This window comes from Podarcis liolepis (assembly GCF_965112155.1).
Source record: "Podarcis liolepis genome assembly, chromosome: 2".
Classification (NCBI taxonomy): Eukaryota; Metazoa; Chordata; class Lepidosauria; order Squamata; family Lacertidae; genus Podarcis; species Podarcis liolepis.
The window spans coordinates 105913404-105939400 of record NC_139555.1 but is presented as its reverse complement, the minus strand read 5'-3'; the positions used below and the strand labels follow the sequence as shown (position 1 = coordinate 105939400).

The 25997-nt window shown below is 47.5% G+C and overlaps 1 protein-coding gene and 1 long non-coding RNA gene across 3 annotated transcripts in view; one reads left to right on the top strand and one right to left on the bottom strand.

The window, feature by feature from the left end:
- Positions 1 to 8789: 8789 nt before the first annotated feature.
- Positions 8790 to 12339, top strand: LOC310702258. Its single transcript, XR_014523410.1, has 2 exons — positions 8790 to 8975; positions 9636 to 12339. It is a non-coding gene; the product is annotated as an uncharacterized lncRNA (long non-coding RNA).
- The window catches only part of LHFPL4 (LHFPL tetraspan subfamily member 4), a 54811-nt gene continuing 39593 nt past the window's right edge, over positions 10780 to 25997 (bottom strand). Inside the window, exons 2-4 of one of the 2 annotated variants that reach the window (XM_083493515.1) lie at positions 21440 to 21676; positions 15814 to 15830; positions 10780 to 14129 (exon numbers count right to left, since the gene is read on the bottom strand). In XM_083493515.1, coding sequence (XP_083349641.1) covers positions 14121 to 14129; positions 15814 to 15830; positions 21440 to 21676 — 263 coding nt within the window. In that variant the 3' untranslated portion in view covers positions 10780 to 14120. The remainder of the gene's footprint in view (positions 14130 to 15813; positions 15831 to 21439; positions 21677 to 25997) is intronic. The other variant, XM_083493516.1, reaches the window with a different exon arrangement.

Below are 25997 nucleotides of genomic sequence, written 5' to 3'. Positions count from 1 at the left end.
TTTTTACTGCTGCATCACACAGTTGTCTCATGTTAAGCTTGTGGGTCTACTAAGACCCCTAGGTCCTTTTCCTACAGACTACTTGCAAGTCAGGTGCCCCTCCCCCCTATATTTGTGCTGTTGGTTCTTCCTGCCTAAGTACAGGACAATAATAATAATAATAATAATAATAATAATAATAATAATAATAATAATTAATAATAATAATAATAATAATAATAATTTATTTATACCCCGCCCATCTGGCTGGGTTTCCCCAGCCACTCTGGGCGGCTTCCAAAAGAATATTAAAATACTGTGATACATCAAAAATTAAAAGCTTCCCTAAACAGGGCTGTCTTCAGATGTCTTCTAAAAGTCTGGTAGTTGTTGTTCTCTTTGACATCTGGTGGGAGGGCGTTCCACAGGGAGGGCGCCACTACCGAGAAGGCCCTCTGCCTGGTTCCCTGTAACTTGGCTTCTCGCAGTGAGGGAACCGCCAGAAGGCCCTCGGTGCTGGACCTCAGTGTTTGGGCAGAACGATGGGGGTGGAGACCAGACATTTGTCCCTATTGAAATTTGTTTTGTTAGTTTGGGCCAACCTGTTAAGGTCATCTTGAGTCCTGATTCATACTGGGTCTTCGTAATCACAGCATCCTTTTCTAAGTGCTCACAGACTGACTGTTCTAGGACCTTTCCTGGTATCAATGTCAAGCTCACCGGTCAGTAGGTATCATAGGTGCATCTCATCAGCCCCTGGAGATTTGAGTTTGTTTAAAGTGGCTATGTGTTCCCTTACCACCTCTTTCGCCATCTTGGACTGCAGCATCCTTGCATCATTTATTCTGTTATCACCGGATGGGTGATAGCTTTCCCTTTGGATGAAGACAGAGGCAAAGTAGGTGTTGAGTATTTCCGCCTTTTCTCTGTCATCCAATAGCATTTCTCCATCCTCTACATGCAAGGGACCTACCACTCTTGCTTTTAAACATAGCCAAAGAAACCTTTTAAAATTATTTTTAACCTCTTGCAAGCCTGAGCTCATTCTGGGATATGGTCCACCTGGCCTCCTCCCTACAAATGTTGGCTGCTTGTGTATGCTCTTCCTTTGTGATTCCCCATTTTCCCATTTCTTATACATCTCAGCACATCTGCAAGCTCCTTATGCAGCCACACCAGTTTCTTCAGGTGTCTCCCACTTTCCTTTCTTGTTGGAATTGTCTGCCTTTGTGCCTTCAGTGTTTCCCCTTTAAGAAACTCGCATCCATCTTGGACTGCTTCCCCCCAGGATGATGAGGACAAGAGGGGAAATAATTAATTCTAGGCAGGGTCTCCTTGCTCTGCGTGCAGAGTGGTGGGTTGCATTGAACGCGCGGCAGCTTCATTGAAGAAGAAGAGTTTGGATTTGATATCCCGCCTTTCACTCCCTTTAAGGAGTCTCAAAGCGGCTAACATTCTCCTTTCCCTTCCTCCCCCACAACAAACACTCTGTGAGGTGAGTGGGGCTGAGAGACTTCAAAGAAGTGTGACTACTGGCCCAAGGTCACCCAGCAGCTGCATGTGGAGGAGCGGGGAAGCGAACCCGGTTCCCCAGATTACGAGACTACCGCTCTTAACCACTACACCACACTGGCTCTCCAGTATAGAAACCATTGGGGCTAGAAGTTGGGTTTTTTTAGCACATCAGAAGGGAGGTGCAGCAGCTACTGATACAGCAGTCTTGATATAAGCACAATAAAATTTGTTATAAGCCCATAATTTTCTCCAGGCCCTACTGCTGAGTTACGACCTTTCCCCATGTCTTGCAGGACTAGCGGAATTATTATTAAAAGTTATACGCTGCCCTTCATTAAGAGATCATGGGGCACTTTACAACAAAACGCACAAAATACATAATATAATAACATGGCAACCATAGTAAAGGTAAAGGGACCCCTGACCATTAGGTCCAGTCGTGGCCGACTCTGGGGTTGTGGCGCTCATTTCGCTTTATTGGCCGAGGGAGCCGGCGTACAGCTTCCGGGTCATGTGGCCAGCATGACTAAGCCGCTTCTGGCGAATCAGAGCAGCGCACGGAAACGCCGTTTACCTTCCCGCCGGAGCGGTACCTATTTATCTACTTGCACTTTGATGTGCTTTCGAACTGCTAGGTTGGCAGGAGCTGGGACCGAGCAACGGGAGCTCACCCCATCGCGGGGATTTGAACTGCCGACCTTCTGATCGGCAAGCCCTAGGCTCTGTGGTTTAACCCACAGCGCCACCCGCGTCCCATGGCAATCATACCCTAATGTAAATCTAGAAAACTTAGCTGCGTATGATCACTGCATGGTTAGCATTCTGTTGCAGACGTGCATTCCAACCTTGCAGCTATTGCTTCAGCCTTTGCTGCAGTTTCATAATCCACAGGCCCACCACTCCCTCTCACAGTGAACTCAGGTGGTCGAGCCCCAACACAACTGGAACCAAAACAGCCGCTGAGAAACTGGGAGGAGGCATACTTGGGAGTAAGCCTCAGGTTTGCAGAAGAAAACCTGGGTGACAAACGGAACGGAGTATTCCTAAAGAATACTCTGGCCTGCTGGCTGGAACTCAAAACCAGGAGCTCTCCTGTGAGGAGGGGACGGTGCTCTGCAACATTTTGTAGTGGAGGCTGCTTGCTCAGTCCTGGAGCTGAGCTCTTAACGTGCGCACCTGCCACTGTCTACATGCAGCCTCTCTGGTCCTTGCTGCCCCTACTGTTTAAGCGGATCCTCTCCCTTGATTCGGGAGTGCATAAACACCTTAATTTTTACCCATTTGCCCCACAGCGAGGGAGCAAAGAACCTGATCACACAGCCATGCCCGGAATATTCTCCTACCTACACCTGCTGCCCCAGCGCTTGCCACCAGTGTGCCCTTGGCACCGGCAGCATCGTGATCAACAGTCTCCATAGTTACGCAGGCCAGGTTGCCATGGAGACGACTGGAGAAAGGCAGGTAGGCACCAGCTCAAGGTGTAGAAATGAGTCACTGTGGGGAGCAGAGGCAGGAGAACAGGACGTGTGTTCAGTAGATGAACCGGGCGAATTATTGATGCTGATTTGAAAAACTAATATAAACATAGGGTTTCCCCCTTCACCTTCTTAGAGCAGAAGGGGCTACAGTGGTACCTCAGGTTAAGAACTTAATTCGTTCTGGAGGTCCGTTCTTAACCTGAAACTGTTCTTAACCTGAAGCACCGCTTTAGCTAATGGGGCCTCACGCTGCAGCCGCCACACCATTTCTGTTCTCATCCTGAAGCAAAGTTCTTAACCCGAGGTACTATTTCTGGGTTAGCAGAGTCTGTAACCTGAAGCGTATGTAACCCGAGGTACCACTGTATATCCAAGGAACTGCCTTCTATGATCAGATCACATTGTAAAGATAGGACCAGAGGGAAATCTCTCATGGGAGCTTTTGGTAATCAAGTGGGTTCTCATTTTCTCTCTGCCCTGGCCCCTTTCCTTCCAGGGACTGCAGACAAAGCAGTGTTGCTTGTGGATACTATACATGAAGAAATAAAAAAGATGTTAAGGAGTCCCATAGAAAAGAAACCAGGGGCCTACCTACTGGGTATTTTGGGAAAAGGTATTCCACAAGAAAAGAAAGTAATCTTCCTGTATGCTACAGCGGCGGCCAGAACAATACTAGCCAGCAAATGGAAAAGTGAATCGATTCCCTCCAAAGAGGAGTGGATATGTAAAATGAGTGACTATATACATTTGGCAAAATTAACAGCAGCCATAAGGTCACAGTCAAATCGAAAGTTATGATTACAATGGAAATGCTTTGAAGATTATATAAACACTGTTCACAAAATAGTATGTTGATATGTATAGATTAAGACTGTAGAATATATAAGAATAATGATGGGTAAATGAGATATGAAATTCAGGTAAGAAATGCAATGTAAGGATTTTAACATAATAGAAAACAGAAATCGGGGTGTGGTGGAGGGGAGCCAAGGGTGGGTGGTAGGAATGTAATTTTATCTATATCATTTTTTGTGGTTGTCTTTCACCAAGTGTCTCTTTTATATCTTTGTATTTCATATTTTTTTGTATTTTTGTATTGTGTGTATCGGATATTAAAAATAAAAAATCATTTTTTATTTTTTTTAAGGCAGATTGCCTGTGCTGGCCCAGTTCAAGAGCCAGAAGCACAGTGAATATATTTTCCAGAAATGGGTTCTGAGCTGCAACACTTCAGGCTACAGCTGGAGAAAGTGGTGGGGTGTGCTGTTTTGAAGGCCAGTAGAGGCTGATGTCCATTGGGACTGGTAGGGCGTAAGGCAGGAGGCCAACAGTAGATGGAGCCAGAGCCAATGACAGGCAGAACCCACTAATTCTAGTGTCCTCATGCTCTGCCCTGCAGAGTTCTACAAGGGGCAACGTTGAGACCAGGGAGGAGGAACCTGGCAGCCAGTTACAACCAGTGACAACTGGTTGTAAGAAGGCAGAGTAGATGAGGGCTTGGTGAGGTCATTTATTTCATGTATAGTGGAACAGCGCTCCATTTGCTCCAACAGACCAGCCTGTACTGGATATGTATACATGAAATAGTCCTCTCCACACCTAGGAAAGTACCACATCAAGGAGCAAGTACTATGTTTAAGCTTTCTCCCTGGTGTGCTAGTTCACTGCATATAGGGAGCGTGCTTTTTTCTTTTATGCTCCTGAAAGACCTACATTGGCTCCCAGTATGTTTCCAAGTACGATTCAAAGTGTTGGTGCTGACCTTTAAAGCCCTAAACAGCCTCAGCCCAGTATACTGAAGGAGCGTCTCCACCCGTATCGTTCTGCCCAGACACTGAGGTCCAGCGCCGAGGGCCTTCTGGCGGTTCCCTCACTGCAAGAAGCAAAGCTACAGGGAACCAGGCACAGGGCCTTCTTGGTGGTGGCATCTACCCTGTGGAACGTCCTCCCATCAGATGTCAAGGAAATAAACAATTATTTGACTTTTATAAGACATCTGAAGGCAGCCCTGTTTAAGGAAGTTTTTAATGTTTGATGTTTTTAATATGCTGGTGGGAGCTGCCCAGAGTGGCTGGGGAAACCCAGCCAGATGGGTGAGGTATGAATTAATTATGATGATGATGATGATGACAGGATTCTTTTTAAAAAACATTAAAGAATAATGCATCCCTCTGCAATCTGAAGTGGCCCATTCTTTCTCCCCTCAGTCTCTCACCTAACTCTGCTGAATGAGTTAAACTGGCTTTTAAGCTGACACTTCAGACGGTGTGTGTGTGTGTGTGTGTGTGTGTTGGCTGTCGCACTCAACTCTTCACCCCCAGGATCCTCTTAAGAACATAAGAAGAGCCTGTTGGATCAGGCCAGTCGCATCCTGTTCTCACAGCGGCCAACCGGATGCCTGTGGGAAACAAGCAGTCAGGATTCGAACACAAGAGGTCTCTCCCTTCCTGCTGCGGTTTCCAGCAACTGGTATTCAGAAGCACTGTTGCCTCCAACTGAGCACAGAGCACAGCCATCGTGGCTATAGTAGCCCTCGATAGCCCTCCTCCTCCATGAATTTTGTCTAATCCTCTTTTAAAGCCGTCCAACTCGGCTGCCCTCACTGCCTCCTGTGGGAGGGAGTTCCATAGTTTAACCATCGGCAGCCAGTGTGGTGTAGTGGTTAAGAGCGGTAGTCTCGTAATCTGGTGAACCGGGTTCGCTTCCCCGCTCCTCCACATGCAGCTGCTGGGTGACCTTGAGCCAGTCACACTTCTCTGAAGTCTCTCAGCCCCACTCACCTCACAGAGTGTTTGTTGTGGGGGAGGAAGGGAAAGGAGATTGTTAGCTGTTTTGAGACTTCTTAAAGGTAAAGGGACCCCTGACCAGTTGCGAGTGGCTCTGGGGTTGCAGCGCTCATCTAGCTCTATAGGCTGAGGGAGCTGGCGTTTGTCCACAGACAGCTTCCAGATCATGTGTCCAGCATGACTAAGCCGCTTCTGGCAAACCAGAGCAGCTCACAGAAACACCGTTTACCTTCCCGCCGGAGCGGTTCCTATTTATCTACTTGCACCTTGATGTGCTTTTGATCTGCTAGGTTGGCAGGAGCAGGGACCGAGCAACGGGAGCTCACCCCGCCGCGGGGCTTCGAACAGCCGACCTTCTGATCGGCAAGTCCTAGGCTCTGTGGTTTAACCCACAGCGCCACCCTTGTCCCTTGAGACTCCTTAGGTAGTGATAAAGCGGGATATCAAATCCAAACTTTTCTTCAACTATCCCTGAGGGCAGCAGGGGAGCAGTGCTCTGTTCTTCCCCCAAGAAGGTGCTTTCTGGGCCTGTCCCCCCCCCCCAGCACTTGCCATTTGAAGCAGCTGCCTTGCTCTGCCCTTATTTTATACTAAAGCAGGTTTGAGGAACTGTTAGCTCCCCTGACATTGCCCAACTCCCAAGTCCCTCCCATTGGTCTCAGCAGGCACAGTCAGATGCCAAGGATGATGGGGGTTAGAATTATCTGGTCCAGCCCTCAGCAATGTGGGAATTTTTAGATCAGCAACGCCTGGGAAGGGGCCCAAAGTCCCCCAGACCTCTACTAAAGCATGCAGTGGCAGTGATTCCACTTCCCCACCCGTTCTTCCCTTATTCCCATTAACCGTTCTCTCCACGTGTGCTGACTAAAGTTTATAAGAAGAGGCCTTGCTCTGTCCATTTATGCAGCTGGGAAAAGACAGAGAGGTTGTGATGGACCCCAGAGTTCTTGAAAGAGTCTCGTCTCTGTAGTAGGGCTTTCAATAATATTCCTGGTTTGTTATATTGTGTGGTTTGGGATACTAGGGATTTGCCGCTTGCTTTTGTGCTGCTTGCTTATGATTGTATTTTTTTAAAAAATAAAATTTACGTTTTCCGTTTCCTCACTTAACACCAAATGGGGGAATCTCAGAATAGGTTTGCGTTGCATGGAACCAGGTCGACAAGAGTGGAAATGCCTAAATAAATGTGTGCTGTTTCAATGACAAGGCTTACAACTGTGTCTCCATGCTTCTTTGCAATGCCTTCTCAGTCACTCTTGCGACAACTCCATAAAGTATGTATTATACCCATTTTGCAGTTAGGAGCTGAGGTCTGCCTGAGTCCAACTGGTTTCTTCACGGCTGATGGGACAATTTGAACCAAAGACTCAGCTAGCTTTTCTGCATGGAACCGCAAGAGCAGAACTGGAATGCCATTATGGCAATTGTGCGAATTTAATGGCAGATTGATAAATGTGAAATAAAAATGCCTGAGGGATTACAACTGCACAGTGGTGAGCTCTCCAGATTTCTTCCCAAGGCAGCAGATAACTGGCCATTTGCTGGCATTCACCAAGAACCTACCTGGGTGTGGAAGGTGTAGCTCCAATTCTGCTCCAAGCCAAGTGAAGCAAACATTTATGGCTTCATCTGATTTTTCAGTCTGAAGTTTCTGTCAAAGGCTTAGTGCAATGAGAGCCCTTTGGTTTAACATGCCTGTTTGGCGTCCTTTGTCACATCGTGACGCCTCCCTTAAAGCCTGAGATATAGGAATGACATTTAGTATGATTTTCAGGGCACAAATCTCTGCTTCAGGTTTTGAACAGCTACAGTGGTGCCTCGCAAGACGAAAAGAATCCGTTCTGTGATTCTCTTCGTCTAGCGGTTTTTTCGTCTTGCGAAGCAAGCCCATTGACGGATTAGCGGATTAACGCTATTAGCGACTTTTAGCGGCTTATCGGATCAGCTGATAAGCGGCTTAGCGGCTTAGAAAGGGGGGGAGGGGAAAAAAGCCCGCAGGAACTCGCAATACATTTTCGTCTTGCGAAGGAAGCCCATAGGAGATTCGTTTTGCGAAGCACCTCCAAAACGGAACACTCTTTCTTCTAGCGAGTTTTCCGTCTTGGGAGGCATTCGTCTTGCGGGGCACCACTGTATTTTCAACCAAAGGGGAAGAAGGTCTAGCAAGTGAGAGAGGAGATTTGCAAAGTACCTCGTAAGTAATGTCTCCCTTGAGCAAGGACTAATCTCAGTGATACTTGGGTGAGGGCAAGAATTCTCCAAACTGCAGCTCAAAATTTTGTTGCTGTTGTTGTTAAGGGGCAAGGCAAGGTAAGAGACAAAATACACTGAATTGTGATATCTGAAGTGCTACTTCTACAATGCTGATCTGTGTTCCCCATGCCATTTCTCTCTCACGTGCACCTACCTACTACCTTCCTTCAGGAAAATAAAAATCTATAAGCAAGTCTACCCATCCTTCCCAAATCAGTGGCATGCATATCCCATCTCCTTGCCTAGCCCTGTGTGGCTTATACTCAGCACTTGGGACAAACTAATTCAGATAAATTCAAAAACCCATGAATTAAACCCAAAAAGAGTTTCTATAATTTCTGGGTGAGCTTTATATTGATTCGTGTTGCGCCGTTTTATCACCTGTCCACCCAGATCTTCTGGGAGCTCTTAGCAAGTTGCCGTCACCATCCTGAATAATTTGTCAGTACCTGCAAACTTGACTGCCTCTCTGTTCACCTGTTCAGATGACTTATGAACAATGTAAATAAAGCCCCAATACACATTGGAGGCCCTGGTCTGACTCCTCTGGGCTGGGTAAGGAGTTCCCAGCAGAAGCTGAGCTAAGCCCAACTCTTTTACTACAGACTGGCTGCTGGAGCCTACGCCTGCACTGGAAAAGGAGGAGACTTCATCACTGCTTATAAATCAACAGGGCTACTGCTGACAGTGGGAGTATGTACAAAGTATGGACAGAGGTTTTGATTGACAGGCTGACAGGAGATGTGGTATTTCCCCACCCACCCCTCAAACATTACTGGCAAGAATATAAAGAAAGCCCTACTTGAAATGACCAAAGGCCCATCTAGTCCACTTTCCTGTTCTCACAGGGAGCAAGATGCCTATGGGAAGCCCATAAGCAGGGCAGAAGTACAATAACTTGCTCATGGTTCCTGTAAGTGGTATTCAGAGATACACTACCTCTGATATGGGACGTAGTACAGTGGTGCCTCGCAAGACGAAAAGAATCCGTTCTGTGATTCTCTTCGTCTAGCGGTTTTTTCGTCTTGCAAAGCAAGCCCATTGACGGATTAGCGGATTAGCGCTATTAGCGGCTTTTAGCGGCTTATCTGCTGATCGGATCAGCTGATAAGCGGCTTAGCGGCTTAGAAAAGGGGGGGGGGGAAACCAGCAGGAACTCGCAAGACATTTTCGTCTTGCGAAGCAAGCCCATAGGAGATTCGTTTTGCGAAGCACCTCCAAAACGGAAAACTCTTTCGTCTAGCGAGTTTTCCGTCTTGGAAGGCATTCGTCTTGCGGGGCACCACTGTAGTACAGTGGTGCCTTGCAAGACGAAATTAATTCGTTCCGCGAGTTTTTTCGTCTAGCGAATTTTTCGTCTTGCGAAGCACAGTGTCAGAAAAGTTTTGGAAAAGCTTCAAAAATCACCAAAAACCTCAAAAAAGGCTACCACACCGCGTTCTATGAGTTGCTCCTCGAAGTCAAGTCGCAACTGTATTAAGGGTGTTAAGAAAAAGGAAACAAACTTGCAAAAACCCCAAGACGTTTTCGTCTTGCGAAGCAGCTCAAAAACCGCAAAACCCTTTTGTCTAGCAAGTTTTTCGTCTTGCGAGGCATTCGTCTTGCGGGGCACCACTGTACACAGCCATCATGACTAAGCCATCGTGGATGTGTTTTAAAGTTACTGATCCGTAAGAGGGCCTGGCCTCTTATTCTACAATGACAAAGTGTGCTCCAGGAACCTTTGCTGAGGGCCTTTGTCAAAAACATTTTGGGAGTCCAAATATACAATGTTAACTTCGACCCAAATGTTTGGACACATTAACACTCTTTTAGTGCCAGTTTAAACATACCTTTTCTCCTAGGGCATTTGAGGGAATGTGGTCACCATGCTTATTGCTGTGTCAGATGTATGTGTGTCATATTTTACTGTGAAACTTGATGGCTGTTTTTAGTTGTATGTGGAAGCAGCCTAGAGATGTTCTGTATTAGCAATAAATAAATCAAATTATTATTATAATCAATATAACAATAGACAATCTCAAATAATTCTAATAGGTTGATGATGCAGAAACTTCCCTCTGCAGAAGCCATGCCTATTCTTCATAGGCAACGCTTATTCTTCCATAATATCCTTGATCATTTTATCTTTAAAAGCTACAGTGTGTAGCATGTGGGCAGATGTACCACACCTCCAGGATTCCCTTCAATGTACAGCCTTCCCTTATTCACTCATCATGATTTTGTTAGGATCGTAACACCTACAGATACAAAGAAAACCCTTATGTATGTATACTTTTTCTTGCAGTCCCTGCCTCAGTGCCAATTCATACAATCTAACTGCCATGACAAGAAAGGCTAAGTGGATCCATGCAGAATTCTGTGCATGGTGACGAAGCCAGTTCATTAAGTGGCTAATTGATTCCCATTGAGTGTGTTGCTGCTGAAATCAGGCTGAGTGGCGACAGCTGGTAAATGTAAATTAAAAATGGTGAACTGGGAGCTATACACACTCACATAACCTGCCCGTGTACCAATTGTTTCACCTTGTATAATGCCCGAGTGGTGATGGTGAGCTTTTCTCAGCTAGCTTCTTTCAAAGACATTACAAGACTGGCTTTGATCACCCATTCTTACACATTCCTAAGTGTTTCCTTGCAAATCCGTAGTCTGCAACTGGCAAAGGCCAGGGGGTGGTCAGAGCCCCCTCCTCCCCACCTCCAAATCCCAAGGCAAAAAAAGAGAATAAATCTGTTGCTCCCCAGTGACGTGACAGGGTTCTGATCCGATCCAATCCATCTTGAATTTTTATGTTTTCCGGTTAAGGTTTTGTGAAACACTGTATCAAACTTTTTTTTTTTGTACTAAAATACAGATATATATTACAGCTACTGTATTCCCTTCTCCACCAATCTTGCCATTTCCGTCGATCCCATTCCTCCCGCGCATGTCACGTAATGGGCGCAAGGGCACATCTCGCCCTCCCTGTCGCCCCCCAACGTAGGGTAAACGTCCTCTGGTGGCTGACAATATGCTCACGAACCCTAGTGGCTTGGGGAGTTGCAGGCTAACGCCGCTCCTTCAGTCCAAGCTACCAGATAACCTTTACCGATTATATTTTGGACTTTCCTAGAACGACCGATGGGAAAGTTGGGCTGAGAATATTAAGGGTGTATGTGTCTGGGACTACATGGCTGGGCAAGCCTTTAATCTAGTTTAGCTCTGTCCCTCTCTCTCGCTGAGATTCCCTAATGTTGCGGAGAGCTGAGATTTAAAGGCTGATCGTGTCAGTGTATACTCAGAAGTTAGTTCCACAGAGTTTGGTGAAGTTTACTCCCCAATACATTGAGGCCTGTTGCTTTAAAGAGTGGCTTCTGAAGGGCTAAACTCACATATATATATTTATGTCATTCCTCCCCTCATAATTTGGCTGCGGTTTTTTTTGAGGTCATGGAAGGGAGGTTTGCTCTCCACAGAGGCTTGTCAAATGTCCTTTGGCACTTCTGCATAAACCACGATACTTGATGGCTGGTTATCGTTGCATTTGAGCATAATTGGATGTAACCACACAATCCTTTTGGTTCCCGTGTTGGCAATGTTTGAGTGGCCTCTTAAGTGTTAATTATTTGGCAAACATAGTGACATGGCCATGCTACGTCGTGCGCTACGTCTCCCACACTGCTGAATCTTCCCTCGGTTTCTTACCGTGTTTCCCACAGTGATTTGTTTAAAACTCTTTGTTTTAATTTTAATTTTTAGCGGCTGGGTGGGGCGCATCCAGCTGGGCTCATGGGTGCTGGGGTGATTAACCCTTTCCTCCGGTGACGTTTTTCTGATGAATATCAACACACACACACCCCAAAAGCTGCAATTTACCTATAGGAAAGGTAAATTTCCCTCAGCGGGACAAAAAACACCTTTGGAGGGAGGAATTGTCACCAGGAAAATAGTATTGGGGAAAGAGTTAGCCGTCCACTGGAGCCACAGTCCCAACTGCTTTCGATCCTGGGTGCTATTAAATAGCTGGAGATCCATTCACAGGCCTCCTGCTGTCCTTTCCTCACCCTCACCCCCAATCCTTGGCCCTTCATGGCCCACCAGCTTTTTGAGCCCATGCACTCCTTTCCCACATGCTCTTTTCGCTTGTTTCCAACCGGGTCCTTCATGCCACTAATTCAGGCCCGGCCCTGCCATTAGGCAAGGTGATGCAGCCTTCCCCAAGCAACAGATCTTGGGAGCACCGTTACAGGGCGGGCAAATAGTCAATTGTTTTATCTTTTTTACTACTATGCAGGATGCCATTTGGATTTTCTTAGGCCCTCCCTCTAGGTTTTTTCTTTGATTTTTTTTTTTTTTAAACCCAGCCTCCTTTTCTTCTCGCCTTCCTCTGGCTCTGGCCAGAGCAGATTCTTTCTGCTTCTTCAGGCCCTTGGTTCTTTGTGAAGCTGCTCTAAGATCGCTTCACGGTCCTACAGGCTCCTTATAATGTCAATAGCTGCTGCTGGTGGGCTGTGTGAAAGGAAGGGGGGGCTTTTGCACAGGCTGAAATGGCATGTCCGTCCGTGTTGCTACCCGGGGACCCCTCTTTGGCGCGAGGCAAGGTTTCGCTTCGCCCTGTTCTCTGCAGGTCCCTCTTCCTGGTAGATTTGAGGCCTAGCTCTGCCCTGAAGCCTGCTTCCGCTTCAGCTAGCGAGAGGCATGGATGTGTGTTTTATAGTTCTTCAACGGCTACGCTGGACAGGGCAAAAATAGCTGCACTCTATTCAGCTCAAACCACGGGGACTGGGTTAGCTGCTACACTGCTGTCGGAATGGTGGGGGCACAGTTGTCCGAACGTCTAAGAAGACCCCTTTCTGTCCTAGTCTTCAGCTGCCACCAAGAGCAGGGGAGATTGTGAATGGAGGATCACAATTCTGGTGGGGAGGGCGTTGTGAGGTTGTTTGCTCTCTCGCAATTACAACACAGGATACCATCCCAGAGCGGGGTGGGTGGGGTATTTGGGCACTAATTCCTGCAGCCAGAAATTCCTCCTGCCTATGGGATTATATCCCGAGTTAGGGGAGCTGCTCTGACCCACTTCCTTCTTTGCCTCGCCCTCCTCCCGAGTTGTAATATTGGTTCCAGCCAGGGAAGTAAAGCATGGACCCCACCCCAAGCAGACACCAGGTTCGAGGAAAATGCTATTTGGCACGAACCCCGGAACTCAACTGGCAAGGTTTTGCTTCCCACCTTTGCTGTGACCCCCTTCTGCTGCTCGCTCTCCAGGCCCAAGGGTTACATTCAGTGTTTAGAGGAGTCACCCTACAGGCGGAGATGTTGTCGCACCCCACGGCGGAGGCTGGAGAGAGAAGCCAGCTAGCCAATCCCGATCTTCCCACCCCACCCCGGTCCCCCCTTCGTAGTACAGCTGCATTACCTGGGCAGGATGAGTGGAGAATGCAAAAGTTTTCTGGTGGCTGAAATCCCCAAAGGGAACTGGGTGGGGATTCGGGCTCACCTTATACCCTGTTCAGAGACAATTTAAATTTACATGTAAAAGTATCAAATGGGCCAGTCTCAGGCGCCGGGTGGCCCCCCGTGGGCCGGAGGGCGGGCAAAGTTGCTGAAAGGTTAAAAATGGAGAAAGACTTGGCAAGGAGGTGGCCCTGGCAGAGTCTGTTGCAGCGGTAGCGTCTTGGCACCAGTTCTTGGTTGGTTCTTGGGAAGGAGGGTACTGGGAAACGCCCTGGAAGCTTTTCCCGGAAAGGCTGCGATCCCTTTGAAAAGAATGTGATAAAAAGTCCCAGGGGCGTCACTTCCTTGAAACACCAGGTCGGAGTGTGCGCATCGCCTCGTCCCCCAATGTGGTAGGTTTGGGGTAAGGGTAGGGGTACCGGCGTCACACTCTCCTCCATCGGCAGCCAATCAGCAGAGGGGCCAGAGGCCAAAGCTGGCAAATCATGAGGGATGGACGTGTCTCCGGAAGTGGCACGCAGGTGAGGTCTGCAGATTCTGAGGCTTCGAGTTGGACGTTTCCCCCCCATTGGCAGCAGCGAAGGAAAGGCAGTGAGGGAGGTGGGGAGGGAGGAGGAAGGATGAGAGAGTTCAATCCAGATACCAAGGAGAGAAGGGCCCTCCTGCCTCTTCTACATTATATCCTCTGCGGAGGAGAAAACACAAGAGCGTCACCAATATAAACAAGACTGCACAAAAGCCGGCAATAGGAGCGCTATATGTACTCTTGCTTGGGGCGGGCAGTGGTGGCAGCGGTGGAGAGAACAGCTAAAATTCTGCATTCAACATAAGCCCAAGCCCTGCATCGAGGAATGCTGAATTCTGTGGATAGTACCTTATGCGAATTGGCAACTGCTAGATTTCCTGCCATTTGCATGGAGGGGTTAGGAGGTATGTGTGACCCTGGCTGTTGTCCCTGGACGCCCTCCCCACTCCAAAAGCTTCTGAGATGTCATTTTCACTAGGCACTTTCAAGCTTATCTTCACAGCCATAGTGGCTAGAGCAGGCTTCCTCAAACTCAGCCCTCCAGGTGTTTTGAGACTACAATTCCCATTATCCTTAACCACTGATCCTGCTAGCTAGGGATCATGGGAGTCGTAGGCCAAAAACATCTGGAGGGCCGAGGTTGAGGAAGCCTGGGCTAGAATCTTAGTGGTGATCTTTTCTTTTTTTTAATGAAATTGAGAATGTTTAGTTCTGTGCCCCAATACTCAGTTGAATTGTTATACAGAATTGTGATGTACACAAATGCTAACAAAGGAGTTCTGTTTATCCCCACCAAGCCCTCAGCTCAAGTTGCTATGCTTCGTCTTAACCCCAGGCTGATGGACCATTCCAGGCCCTGATAATCAAGATGTCAATTTAGCCCCACTTCCTCAATTAAAGTCACTCTGAACTGTTCTCTAACACAGTGATGTAGTTGAAGGAACAAGAAGCATTTGCCTGTGTACAAGACTGCATGTGTGCACTCAATCTGCATCCGAATCTAATTTCTGTCCGCATATGAGACTGGGCAAATGACCCGATGACCAATTTTTTAAAAATGGCACCAACTTCCTTATATATTAGTAGCAGATATGCCTGGCAGGTCTGTGCTTCAGAACCTGCCATAGTTAAAGGACGGGCTCTGCTCCGTGAGGCAGGATTGACAACAAAGGGTGTTCGGTTTCCCTTTAGGTTGTTCCTTCAGGGAGATATGGGGCACCCCGCCAAGTCAGGATACAGAATCATCGGCCCAGCACTGTAGGCGACAGGCCTGTGACCAGGGTGATAGCCTGGAAGAAGGGAAGTTTGGTTTGGTGGTGAGTGAGAGACGGCAGGGAGGGTTGTTGAAGTGCCATCACGATCTTCCACCTGCCCATGTGGAGTGTGCCTAGATCCTAATCTCACAGCTGTATATAGTGAGACCAGATGTTGGTGCTGCAATGACTGGAGATGTCTGAGTTTGAAGTGTTGGTGGCTATACACTGCAGCGATGCTGCGCCATGACCCCCCTGGGCTGGTTCACATCCTGAGCACTGTATGTGCACAGATAGTCAGGGGAACATGGGCTTGTAGCAACACAAAGAGCCCGCAAATCTGCCTACTTGCAGCTCCCATTTCCCCAGACAAAGAGGAGAGGGGTAGACGGGTGAGACAGCATGGAACATAAATGTGCGTCCGTACACTCAACTCTCGCACTCTCACTCTCTTAAGACAAAAAGTGAGGTAGTCTCCTCCTAACACAGTACAGATATGTGGACAGGGACATGACAGAACTAGGCTAGGCCTCCACTAACAGGTGTAGCACAGACCAGGCCGCGAGGCCACACCAACACAAAGAACTTACCGCAGTGCCAACAAAATCTGTTGAAAATATAAAAAGAGAAGGTTAGGGTTGAGTTCTGGCTTCCATGGGTTCCCTAGCAGACTTATTTCCTCACTCAAAAGCTTCCTTGGCTGCTCTCATTGCCTCGTGGGGTGTGGTGGTGGAAATGTCACAAGAAGCACCCCTTGGGCACTCTGCGACTTTTAGCCTAATCATGGGCTATAAATGTTCAGAAATGGGCACCATTAAGTTCAATGGGATTTTCAGTTTATTATTACTACTGCTACTACCACTCTGTTTTAAACAATTCTGCAGTTTGTGTTTCAGTGTTGCGGCTTTCTGTTTTTGTTTTATTACTTAAGATTAATTTCATTTTTCATTGGGGAATACTTTCCGGTGGAGACTATATTTTGCTCTACAACTCCAGCACGGAAGTGTGCAGCTATTCCTTTAAAAACACACACAAAAAAGCAGAGGGACAGCAGAAAGGACATCACCTGTCTTCCTGCTGCTGCTGCCGCTGTTGCTGCTGCAGCAGCAATATTTATTTTTCTTTTCTCCCTTGCCCCATGGCATGTGAGGCTGGACAAAGTCTGCCAACTCTTCCAACCAGCTCTTGCAAGCTCTGCCTTTAAAATCCACTTGATCTGCAGGAGAAGCAGCTCTGCAAATTATTGCCGACTTATTGCTGAAAAATGCACGGGAATAAGGAATTGCTGCAAAGCTAGCAAACAAAGGAAAGGATACAAGGCTGCTTAATTTGGGTTGGGAAAGGGTTAATGTGACTTATTCATCCCTTGATTGAAAAAAGACCTGGGGAAGGTACCGTATTTTTTGCACCATAACACTCACTTTTTTCCTCCTAGAAAGTAAGGGGAAATTTCTGTGCGTGTTATGGAGCGAATGCCTGCGGGTGGCGGAGGGGATCTGCTGCAGTCGTGAACAGAGGATCTGTGGTTCCCCTTCCTTCCCTCCTCCGTGAAACAGCAAAGAGGGAGAAGAGCCGCTGAGTGGGGAAGAGAGAGGGACAGAGAGCCTGCTTCTTTAAAGGAGCAAAGCGGGAGAGGAGAGGAGCCTTCTCCCCTTATATCCCTCTTCTTCATTATTAGCAGCATCCTTCTCCACACACCCCACGCGTGTTCCTTGTCCCTTGAGTGCTTTTCCTTCCTTCCCCAATTAAAACGTGGTTACAAAGCACAGATCCACATGGATCCTCAGGATTTTTGCACTGGGTCACCCCAAATTCACCACCAGATCACATAGCATGTCCATGACTACATCTTGCACCAAAAAAATCACGCACCCACTGTTGCCTGGGGCCGCAGTGGTGCAAAAACGTGGTTACAAAGCATGGATCCACATGGATCCTCAGGATTTTTGCATTGGGCTACTCCAAACTCACTGTCAGATCACATGTCTGTGGCCACAGCATGAACCACAAAAATCATATATCCACTGTTTCGTTTAGAATATTTTTTTTCCTTGTTTTTCTCCTCTAAAAACTACGTGCGTGTTATGGTCTGGTGCGTGTTATAGAGCAAAAAATACGGTAATTGTTTTCGGAGGCAGTCACTGTAGGGTCCGCAGACGAGTGGGTTGCTGCAGGATCTACTGACCTCAGGACAAGCGTGCACAAGGAATATTTTGTTTTACTCTCTGTGCATCGACAAAAAGCAGGGATTTGCTTGGCTCGCGGTTCCCTCCCAGCAGCAGTGACTGCTGCTCAAGCACTTGGGTTCCGGCTGGCGAGACTGCCTTGTCTTGATTCGAACAGATGGACCAAGCCCGGAGGCCAGGAGATTTATTATGATTAATTACATTTCCAATTAGGCACCTTCGGTTTCCCTGGCTCCCACCCAAGCCTCGGCAAGGCCAGGGGAAGCAGAAGTAGAAACAGAAGGTGGCCGCTGTTTTCCCTCCATGGCCTAAAGGACTCAGAGTGGCAGCAGCAGAAGCCTGGAGTTTGAATGCACCTTGGTCCAAAAGTGGAGGGCTGGGAGGCCGATTTAAAGAGCACAAATGGTCTCTGTGTGTGAGAGAGATCCTAAGTCTGTATATAGGGATGGGAAAGTCCGTCAATTTCAGTTTCTCAATTTTCTCTAGTCTTAATTCAGATCTCACATTTCCACATCAGTTTGTTATATATATAAATCAGAGCCGGATTTAGGCTTGATGAGGCCCCAAGCTACTGAAGGTAATGGGGCCCTTTATATGTCCAGCTGTCCTTTGTCAACAACAAATTGTCACTGGTTTTTTTTTTTAGTTGAATATATGCTATATGGGAATTTATGGACCTAATAGGTATCTAAAGACATTTGCCACTGTGGCTGTACAGTCATACCTCGGGATGAATACGCTTCATGTTGAGCATTTTCGGGTTGCGCTCCGCGGCAACCCGGAAGTAACGGAACGTGTTACTTCCAGGTTTCACCGCTCGCGCATGCACAGACGCTCAAAGTGACGTCACACACATGCGCAGAAACGGCAAAACGTGACCTGCGCACATGCAGTTGAGTGTTACATTCGCTTCAGGATGCGAACGGGGCTCCGGAATGGATCCCGTTTGCATCCAGAGGTACCACTGTATGTAGGTTTTATTTAATTTGCTTTTTATCTTATATTTTGGAAATGTACATCCAGTTTTTTTCCCCCTTTAATTTTTTGGGGGGCCTCCAAGAGAGTGGGCCCCTAAGCTATAGCTTGTTTAGCATATATGTAAATCCGGCACTGATACAAATACAGTCATACCTTGGATCCCGAACGCCTTGCGACTCGAACGTTTAGGCTCCTGAACGCTGCAAACCTGGAAGTGAGTGTTCTGGTTTGCAAACGTTCTTTGAAGCCGAACGTCCGATGCAGCTTCCGATGGAGTGCAAGGAGCTCCTGCAGCCGATCGGAAGCCGCACTCCTTGGTTGTCGAACCGTTTTCGGAAGTTGAACGGACTTCCGGAACGGATCCCATTTGGCAACCGAGGTACAACTGCAACGAAAACTCAAAAGCATTTTACAGGGGTTTCTCCTAATACAGTGGTGCCTCGCAAGACGAAAAGAATCTGTTCTGTGATTCTCTTCGTCTAGCGGTTTTTTCGTCTTGCGAAGCAAGCCCATTGACGGATTAGCGGATTAGCGGATTAGCGCTATTAGCGGCTTTTAGCGGCTTATCTGCTGATCGGATCAGCTGATAAGCGGCTTAGCGGCTTAGAAAAAGGGGGGGAGGGGAAAAAACCCGCAGGAACTCGCAAGGCATTGTCGTCTTGCAAAGCAAGCCCATAGGAGATTCGTTTTGCGAAGCACCTCCAAAACGGAAAACCCTTTCGTCTAGCGGGTTTTCCGTCTTGCGAGGCATTCGTCTTGCGGGGCACCACTGTACAGACATTTGTACACCATTTTACAACCGTGAACACATTTTTTAAAAGCGCTTTCGCCTTGTAATGCATTTCTAAAAGGTTATTTTCAGGAATGTGTGCATTTTATGCATGCTTCACATTTTTGTAAACGTAATGGTGACCTTCTCTTGCCTTTTCCAGCCCTTGCAGCAACTACTTCCTTGGGTGGGAGCAGTATTGGATGAAAATGAAAGTTAGTCTGGCCTTCATCATGAAGGAGTGTGTGTGTGTGTGTGTGTGTGTGTGTGTGTATGTGTGTATATATGTGTGTGTGTGTGTGCGTGTGTATATATATATATATATATATATATATATATATATATGGCATAGGCAAACTTGGCCCTCCAGATGTTTTGGGACTACAACTCCCATCATCCCTAGCTAACAGGACCAGTGGTCAGGGGTGATGGGAGTTGTAGTCCCAAAACATCTGGAGGCCCGAGTTTGCCTATCCCTGGTGTATATAATCAGGTGTGGGGAGCCTTTGATACTCCACATGTCACTGAACTGCAGCTCCCAACATCCCCGAACACTGGCCATATTTGCTGCGGCTCAGCAATATTTGGAGGGCCAAAGGTTTCCTAAATTTGGTATATATAATGAACTGCTTCTGTTTTGTATAAGACGTATTTCACTTATTGAAGGCACAGCTTTAATCTGCTATATGCATGCACGCTGCACCCAATAAAAACCTGCAACACAGTTCTCTGATCTGAACAGATCACACATACAGTGGTGCCTCGCAAGACGAAAAGAATCCGTTCCGCGAGTCTCTTCGTCTTTCGGTTTTTTCATCTTGCGAAGCAAGCCCATTAGCGGCTTAGCGCTATTAGCAGTTTAGCGGGCTTAGCGGATCAGCTGATAAGCGGCTTAGCGGATCAGCTGATAAGCAGCTTAGCGGCTTAGCGGATCAGCTGTTAAGCCGCTTAGCGGATCAGCTGTTAAGCGGCTTAGCGGCTTAGGATCAGCTGATAAGCGGCTTAGCGGCTTGGGAAAAGGGGGGGGGGAACATCGCAGGAACTCGCAAGACATTTTCGTCTTGCGAAGCAAGCCCATAGGAAATTCGTTTTGCGAAGCACCTCCAAAACGGAAAACCCTTTCGTCTAGCGGGTTTTCCGTCTTGCGAGGCATTCGTCTTGCGGGGCACCACTGTACTAAACAAACACACCTCTGGTTTCCTCCATGCAGGTCTCCTTCTGCTTATGGGGAGGGGCAAATAATGAGGGGTGCAACACCTGAAGCCCACCCCCTTGCTAGTGTGTATTGGGTGGTTTCTCTTCAGACACCCCGCTGGCTTTTGAGATTCCGCAAACTGCCCCTGGCTGTCTTTAAAATTATCTATAGCCATGGGAGGCAGGAAAATTAGCAAAATTCTCGGCATGCTGAATTCCGTGTTAGCTATCAATTTGCAAACTTGCAAAGAAAACGACACAAGACAACTTCTGCCAGCCTGTTTAGGTGGATAGGGAACCCTTGAAAGCACTGGTTTTTTGCAAGATTGGTCATGTGGCAGGGTGAGGATGATGCCCTTCTTGGAGCAGGGATGGAGAAGGTTTGTGCCCTTCCTCACCTTTTTGGACTCTGCTTCACCAGAGCATAAAGGTGAACCTAGAAGTTATTTCTCAGGAAAGGTAAAGGTAAAGGGACCCCTGAACGACTCTGGGGTTGTGACGCTCATCTAGCTCTATAAGCCAAGGAGCTGGCATTTGTCTGCAGTTTTTCCAGGTCATGTGGCCAGCATGACTAAGGCGCTTCTGGCTAACCAGAGCAGCGCATGGAAATGCCGTTTACCTTCCCGCCGGAGCGGTACCTATTTATCTACTTACACTTTGACGTGCTTTTGAACTGCTAGGTTGGCAGGAGCTGGGACCGAGCAACGTGAGCTCACCCCGTTGCGGGGATTCGAACCGCCGACCTTCTGATCAGCAAGCCCTAAGCTCTGTGGTTTAACCCACAGCGCCAGGAAAGGTAGGCTCCCTCTATCTAAGGGCTGCCCAACTGTTCATAGCAAGTGGGCCGCAAGAGTACTTCTACACACAACCCGTGGGCCGCACTTTGGCTTGTCACCCTCCCACCTCCTCCTAAAAGCTGGGGAAGGGCTAACTATGCTTTGGGAAGGAGGCGGGAGGACTCTGGGACCTTGTCAGAGCCCTCACACCTCCTTTCCAAAGCTCTACCTTATGCACTCCCAATATCTGCTTCAGGGCTTGAGGAAGCTCTGCTGCGTCACAGAGGGGCACGGGGAAGGCAGCGACACTCACCTTTGTTCTCTGTTTTGAGCTCCTCGTGAAGCAGGTCATTCTGCCGGTTGCCGAGGACAAAGGCCAGGAAGGAGAGGATGAGGGCATTCAAGATGCCAATGATGGCTAGGATGTAAGCCCAGCGCACGGAGCAGTCGCCCAGCGAGTACTTGCCCGTCTTCTCCCCACACATGTCCCTGACGGTCTCTGAATCCCAGCCATCTGGGAATATCATGCAGCCCAGCACCAGGCAGAGAGCTGGATGGAACAAAGAAATAAACAGGGGTGGGGGTGGGGAAGGCATGTGGTTAACGCAACAGGGCTGAAATCAATTGCTCTGCTTTGCAGTCTGGAAAGGAGTAGGGACCTCTGCAAGATGTATAACGAGCACCGTATTTTTCGCTCTATAAGACGCACCAGACCACAAGACGCACCTAGTTTTTGGAGGAGGAAAACAAGAAAAAAAATATATCTGAATCTCAGAAGCCAGAACAGCAAGATGGATCGTTGCACAGTGAAAGAAGCAATCCCTCTTGCTGTTCTGGCTTCTGGGATAGCTGCGCAGCCTGCATTCACTCCATAAGATGCACACACATTTCCCCTTACTTTTTAGGAGGGAAAAAGTGAGTCTTATAGAGCAAAAAATACAGTATATACTGGTAGGCTTCCCCCACAAACCATGTGCCAAAGGGTTTGGCTCTTACCCAGGTTTGGTTCCCTATATACAAGGAGGTCACTAGAGGCTTTTTCAGCATTTTGTGACATTTGTGTTTGTTTGCAAATATACAGGCTGCACATAGGTGGAGGTGCAGCTGAAACACTCCCGACAGGCAGACGCAGTTCACAGCTTCCACATCCGATCTCTAGCAGTTGGGCGACGTAGCGTCCTAGGATACTCACAGAGCCCAGAGGCAGATATCTGCTCCTCTCTTTCTCAAAATCATCCCTTGCCCTTGGTTTCCTATGTAGGTGCAAGGAAGGCATCCTTCTCAGTTCTGAGGGTTGCACAGATAGAGGCCTTTTGGACCATTTGCCGTATTTTTTGCTCTATAAGACTCACTTTTTCCCTCCTGAAAAGTAAGGGGAAATGTGTGTGTGTCTTATGGAGCGAATGCAGGCTGCACAGCTATCCTAGAAGCCAGAACAGCAAGAGGGATTGCTGCTTTCGCTGCACAGCAATCCCTCTTGTTGTTCTGGCTTCTGAGATTCAGAATATTTTTTTTCTTGTTTTCCTCCTCCAAAAAGTAGGCGCATCTTATGGTCTGGTGCATCTTATAGAGCGAAAAATACAGTACCTGTTGTTTTCACGACGAAGGAGGGACCTGGCAGCTTTGCCAAGGGACTATTAAGACAGGCTCTGGTCCAGCCGTTCAGCCTCCGACTCTCACAACAATACTTAGTTCTATGCAAATTCTCAAGCTCGCTTACATAACCCAAATTCTGCACCAAACAGAGACTGTATCTGCAACTTGCACTACTATATTATGCACTTTTAAGTTTGTCATGCATGTATGCATCTATTCTGCCCAGTGCTGGGGGGCGGGGGCGGTACCAGGAGCTTGTCAAAGAATTCACATCCTGCCCTCTGACCACTGAAAGCCTTACTCAGCTGCTCCACATGCAGCTGCTGGGTGACCGTGGGCCAGTCACGCTTCTCTGAAGTCTCTCAGCCCCACTCACCTCACAGAGTGTTGATTGTGGGGGAGGAAGGGAAAGGAGATTGTTAGCCGCTTTGAGACTCCTTTGGGTAGTGGTAAAGCGGGATATCAAATCCAAACTCTTCTTCTTCTCTTCTTCAGCAGCTTCTCTTAATCTCCTAGTCCAGCCTTTGCTAACATAGCACCCTCCAGAAGTGTTTGACTGCAACTCCCAGCAGTCCATGTCACACCCTCTAAATTCTAAATATGCCCGATGTACCCCAAAAGTTCAGAGACACCCCCCGCTCTATTGCATACCTCCCTCCTTGCTGCCCCTGCTCCCCAGAGCTCCCCTTCTCCTGATGGAAATCAGCTCTCCTAATATCTCCTAATATTTTAAAGGGTCCCGGAAATGAGATGTGGCTTTGACCTTTTCCACCAAGACCAGCCCAAGAAGAAAATCCTTTTTAAATATAGAAAGGCATGTTTAGACTAAACACCAAGGGAAAGGGGCTGGCGACAAGATAAATTCTCCTCCCTTGGATTGCTGCTTCATTTCTGAAGAACGAGGAGCTGGAGCTGAATCTATGCTCGAAGCAGACCCCACTTTCCCCATAGAAACCCTCTTGTATGGCGATGAACCACGGTTACTCATTTGCAAAGGAAATGTGCTCTCTGTGTGCTTAGGGGCGCTTAGTTTTTAATTACTTCTGCAGATTGCTGCCAGCAGCCCCGATCTTGGTGGATTGCAAGAGAAAAGGTGGGGTGATTTGCATAGGCATCCGTCAAGAGATGCTGCAGGTATAGAATATTCTGTCTCCCGGACCACGCTTTTGTCTGGATAATCTGCTTTGCCTGTTTCCGCTGTGTGGGATCCTACAGCCAGAGGCTTTTTCCCCTGCATGACAGCAGCCCAAGAGTTCCTTTTTGTTCATTCATATCGAGGTGCTTGATTGACTCCAACTCGTTTTCAGCAGTCGGTCGGACTGCGTCACGGGGTTGAGGATAAAGAAGAGAGGAGGCTGCAGGTTCCCCATCGCCACCCCACTCCGCCAGAGGCTCAGGCCTTGTTCACCAGATTGTGTGCTGCTGATACAGTGTGGGGCGTTGTGTTTACACCTTCCCCTCTGCTTTTGCAGCACAACCTCAGTTGTGGGACCTCTGCCTGGGCTGAATGTGGAGGGAGGAACAAGCCTGGATGGAGACATATGAAACCCGCACTGGGTGTGCGGAAGGATGCTCATCAGCTAGAACCAGACAGGAATATGAGTCATCATCCCAGCTATTCTTACCTTGACAAGATGCTTATATATACATACACACTCACACACACACTCTCAGGTACAACACAGAGCAATGGGAGGAGGGGAATTCTTTTAAAATCTCGGCTAAGGAGGTTCGGGCGGAGGCTGGGGTGGGAGAGGATGGGAGAGGTTTAAAAACCTATAACTAAAGAAGACACTGTATTTCCCACCTTTTAAAATAATCAAGTCGACCTAAATGGCTCTATCCCGCCCACCTGGCTGGGTTTCCCCAGCCACTCTGGGCAGCTTACAGCATATATAAAAACACAACTACTCTATGCTGGTGGTCAACAAAAGAGGTTCAAAGACTCTCTCAAGGCAAATCTTTAAAAAATGTACTATTAACACCGACAACTGGGAAACAATGGCCTGCGAACGTACCAATTGGAGAACAGCCTTTACCAATGGTGTCATGGGCTTTGAAGACACTCGAACTCAGGACAAAAGGGAGAAATGTGATAAGAGGAAGCCACACTTGGCAAACCCTCACCATGATCAACTTCCGCCCGGAAACCTATGTCCCCACTGTGGAAGGACATGTGGATCCAGAATTGGCCTCCACAGTCACTGTTAAGGCCGTGTTCATGGAAGACAATCTTACTTGGCTACGAGTGATTGCCAAAGAAGAAGAATATAAAAACACAACAAAACATCAGACATTAAGAAACAGAATACAGTGGTACCTCGGGTTACATATGCTTCAGGTTACATACGCTTCAGGTTACAGACTCCGCTAACCCAGAAATAGTACCTCGGGTTAAGAACTTTGCTTCAGGATAAGAACAGAAATCGTGCTCTAGCAGCGCGACAGCAGCAGGTGGCCCCATTTGCTAAAGTGGTGCTTCAGGTTAAGAACAGTTTCAGGTTAAGAACGGACCTCCGGAACAAATCAAGTACTTAACCTGAGGTACCACTGTATCCTTTTAGGCATCAAACAAACCAACAAAAAATAGAAACCAATAAAATAATAATAATAATAATAATAATAATAATAATAATAATAATAATAAAAAACAAACAAACCAATATGAATGTTAGACTGTTTTAGGGCACTTCCAGAGTGCTGCTATTTTGGGGTGTGATTCCACTGCATCCTGGCAAATTCAGGTTGTGCAATGGTAGCTGACTTGGGAGGTCTAGTGTAACAAAACCTCGTTCTCAAAGGTTGGACGTTTTGCAAAAGGGAAAGTGAGAGGAAAACACACTAAAAAGCGTGGAAAGGCACTCGCCGTGACTTAGAATCGCTTGAATTTTCCACAAACCCATTAGGATGAATGCTCAGCAAACAGTTTGTCTACTAGAAGCCATACCATTTCATCCAAGTCCACTGTTGTACAGCATCCACTGTTGTGAAATAAATGTGTATGTTCAAAGCAGGAGACAGCACATTCAAATTTTTGTAAGGACATTTTGGTTAGGAGAAGGGAAGAACTTGTTTCCTTCTCTTCTATTCACTTAGCTGTTCTCTGACAGATTGCTACATTTTACAGATGCGGATGACTCTGAAATCCAGCCGCAACTACATGCCTATCCTAAGTCCAACTGCTAAGAGCGAACCGACCCAACCTACAGCCAGACCGCCAACCCACCCACCCACCCCCTTACGAAAATCCAGCCTCTGCCCTTTCATTTCTCATT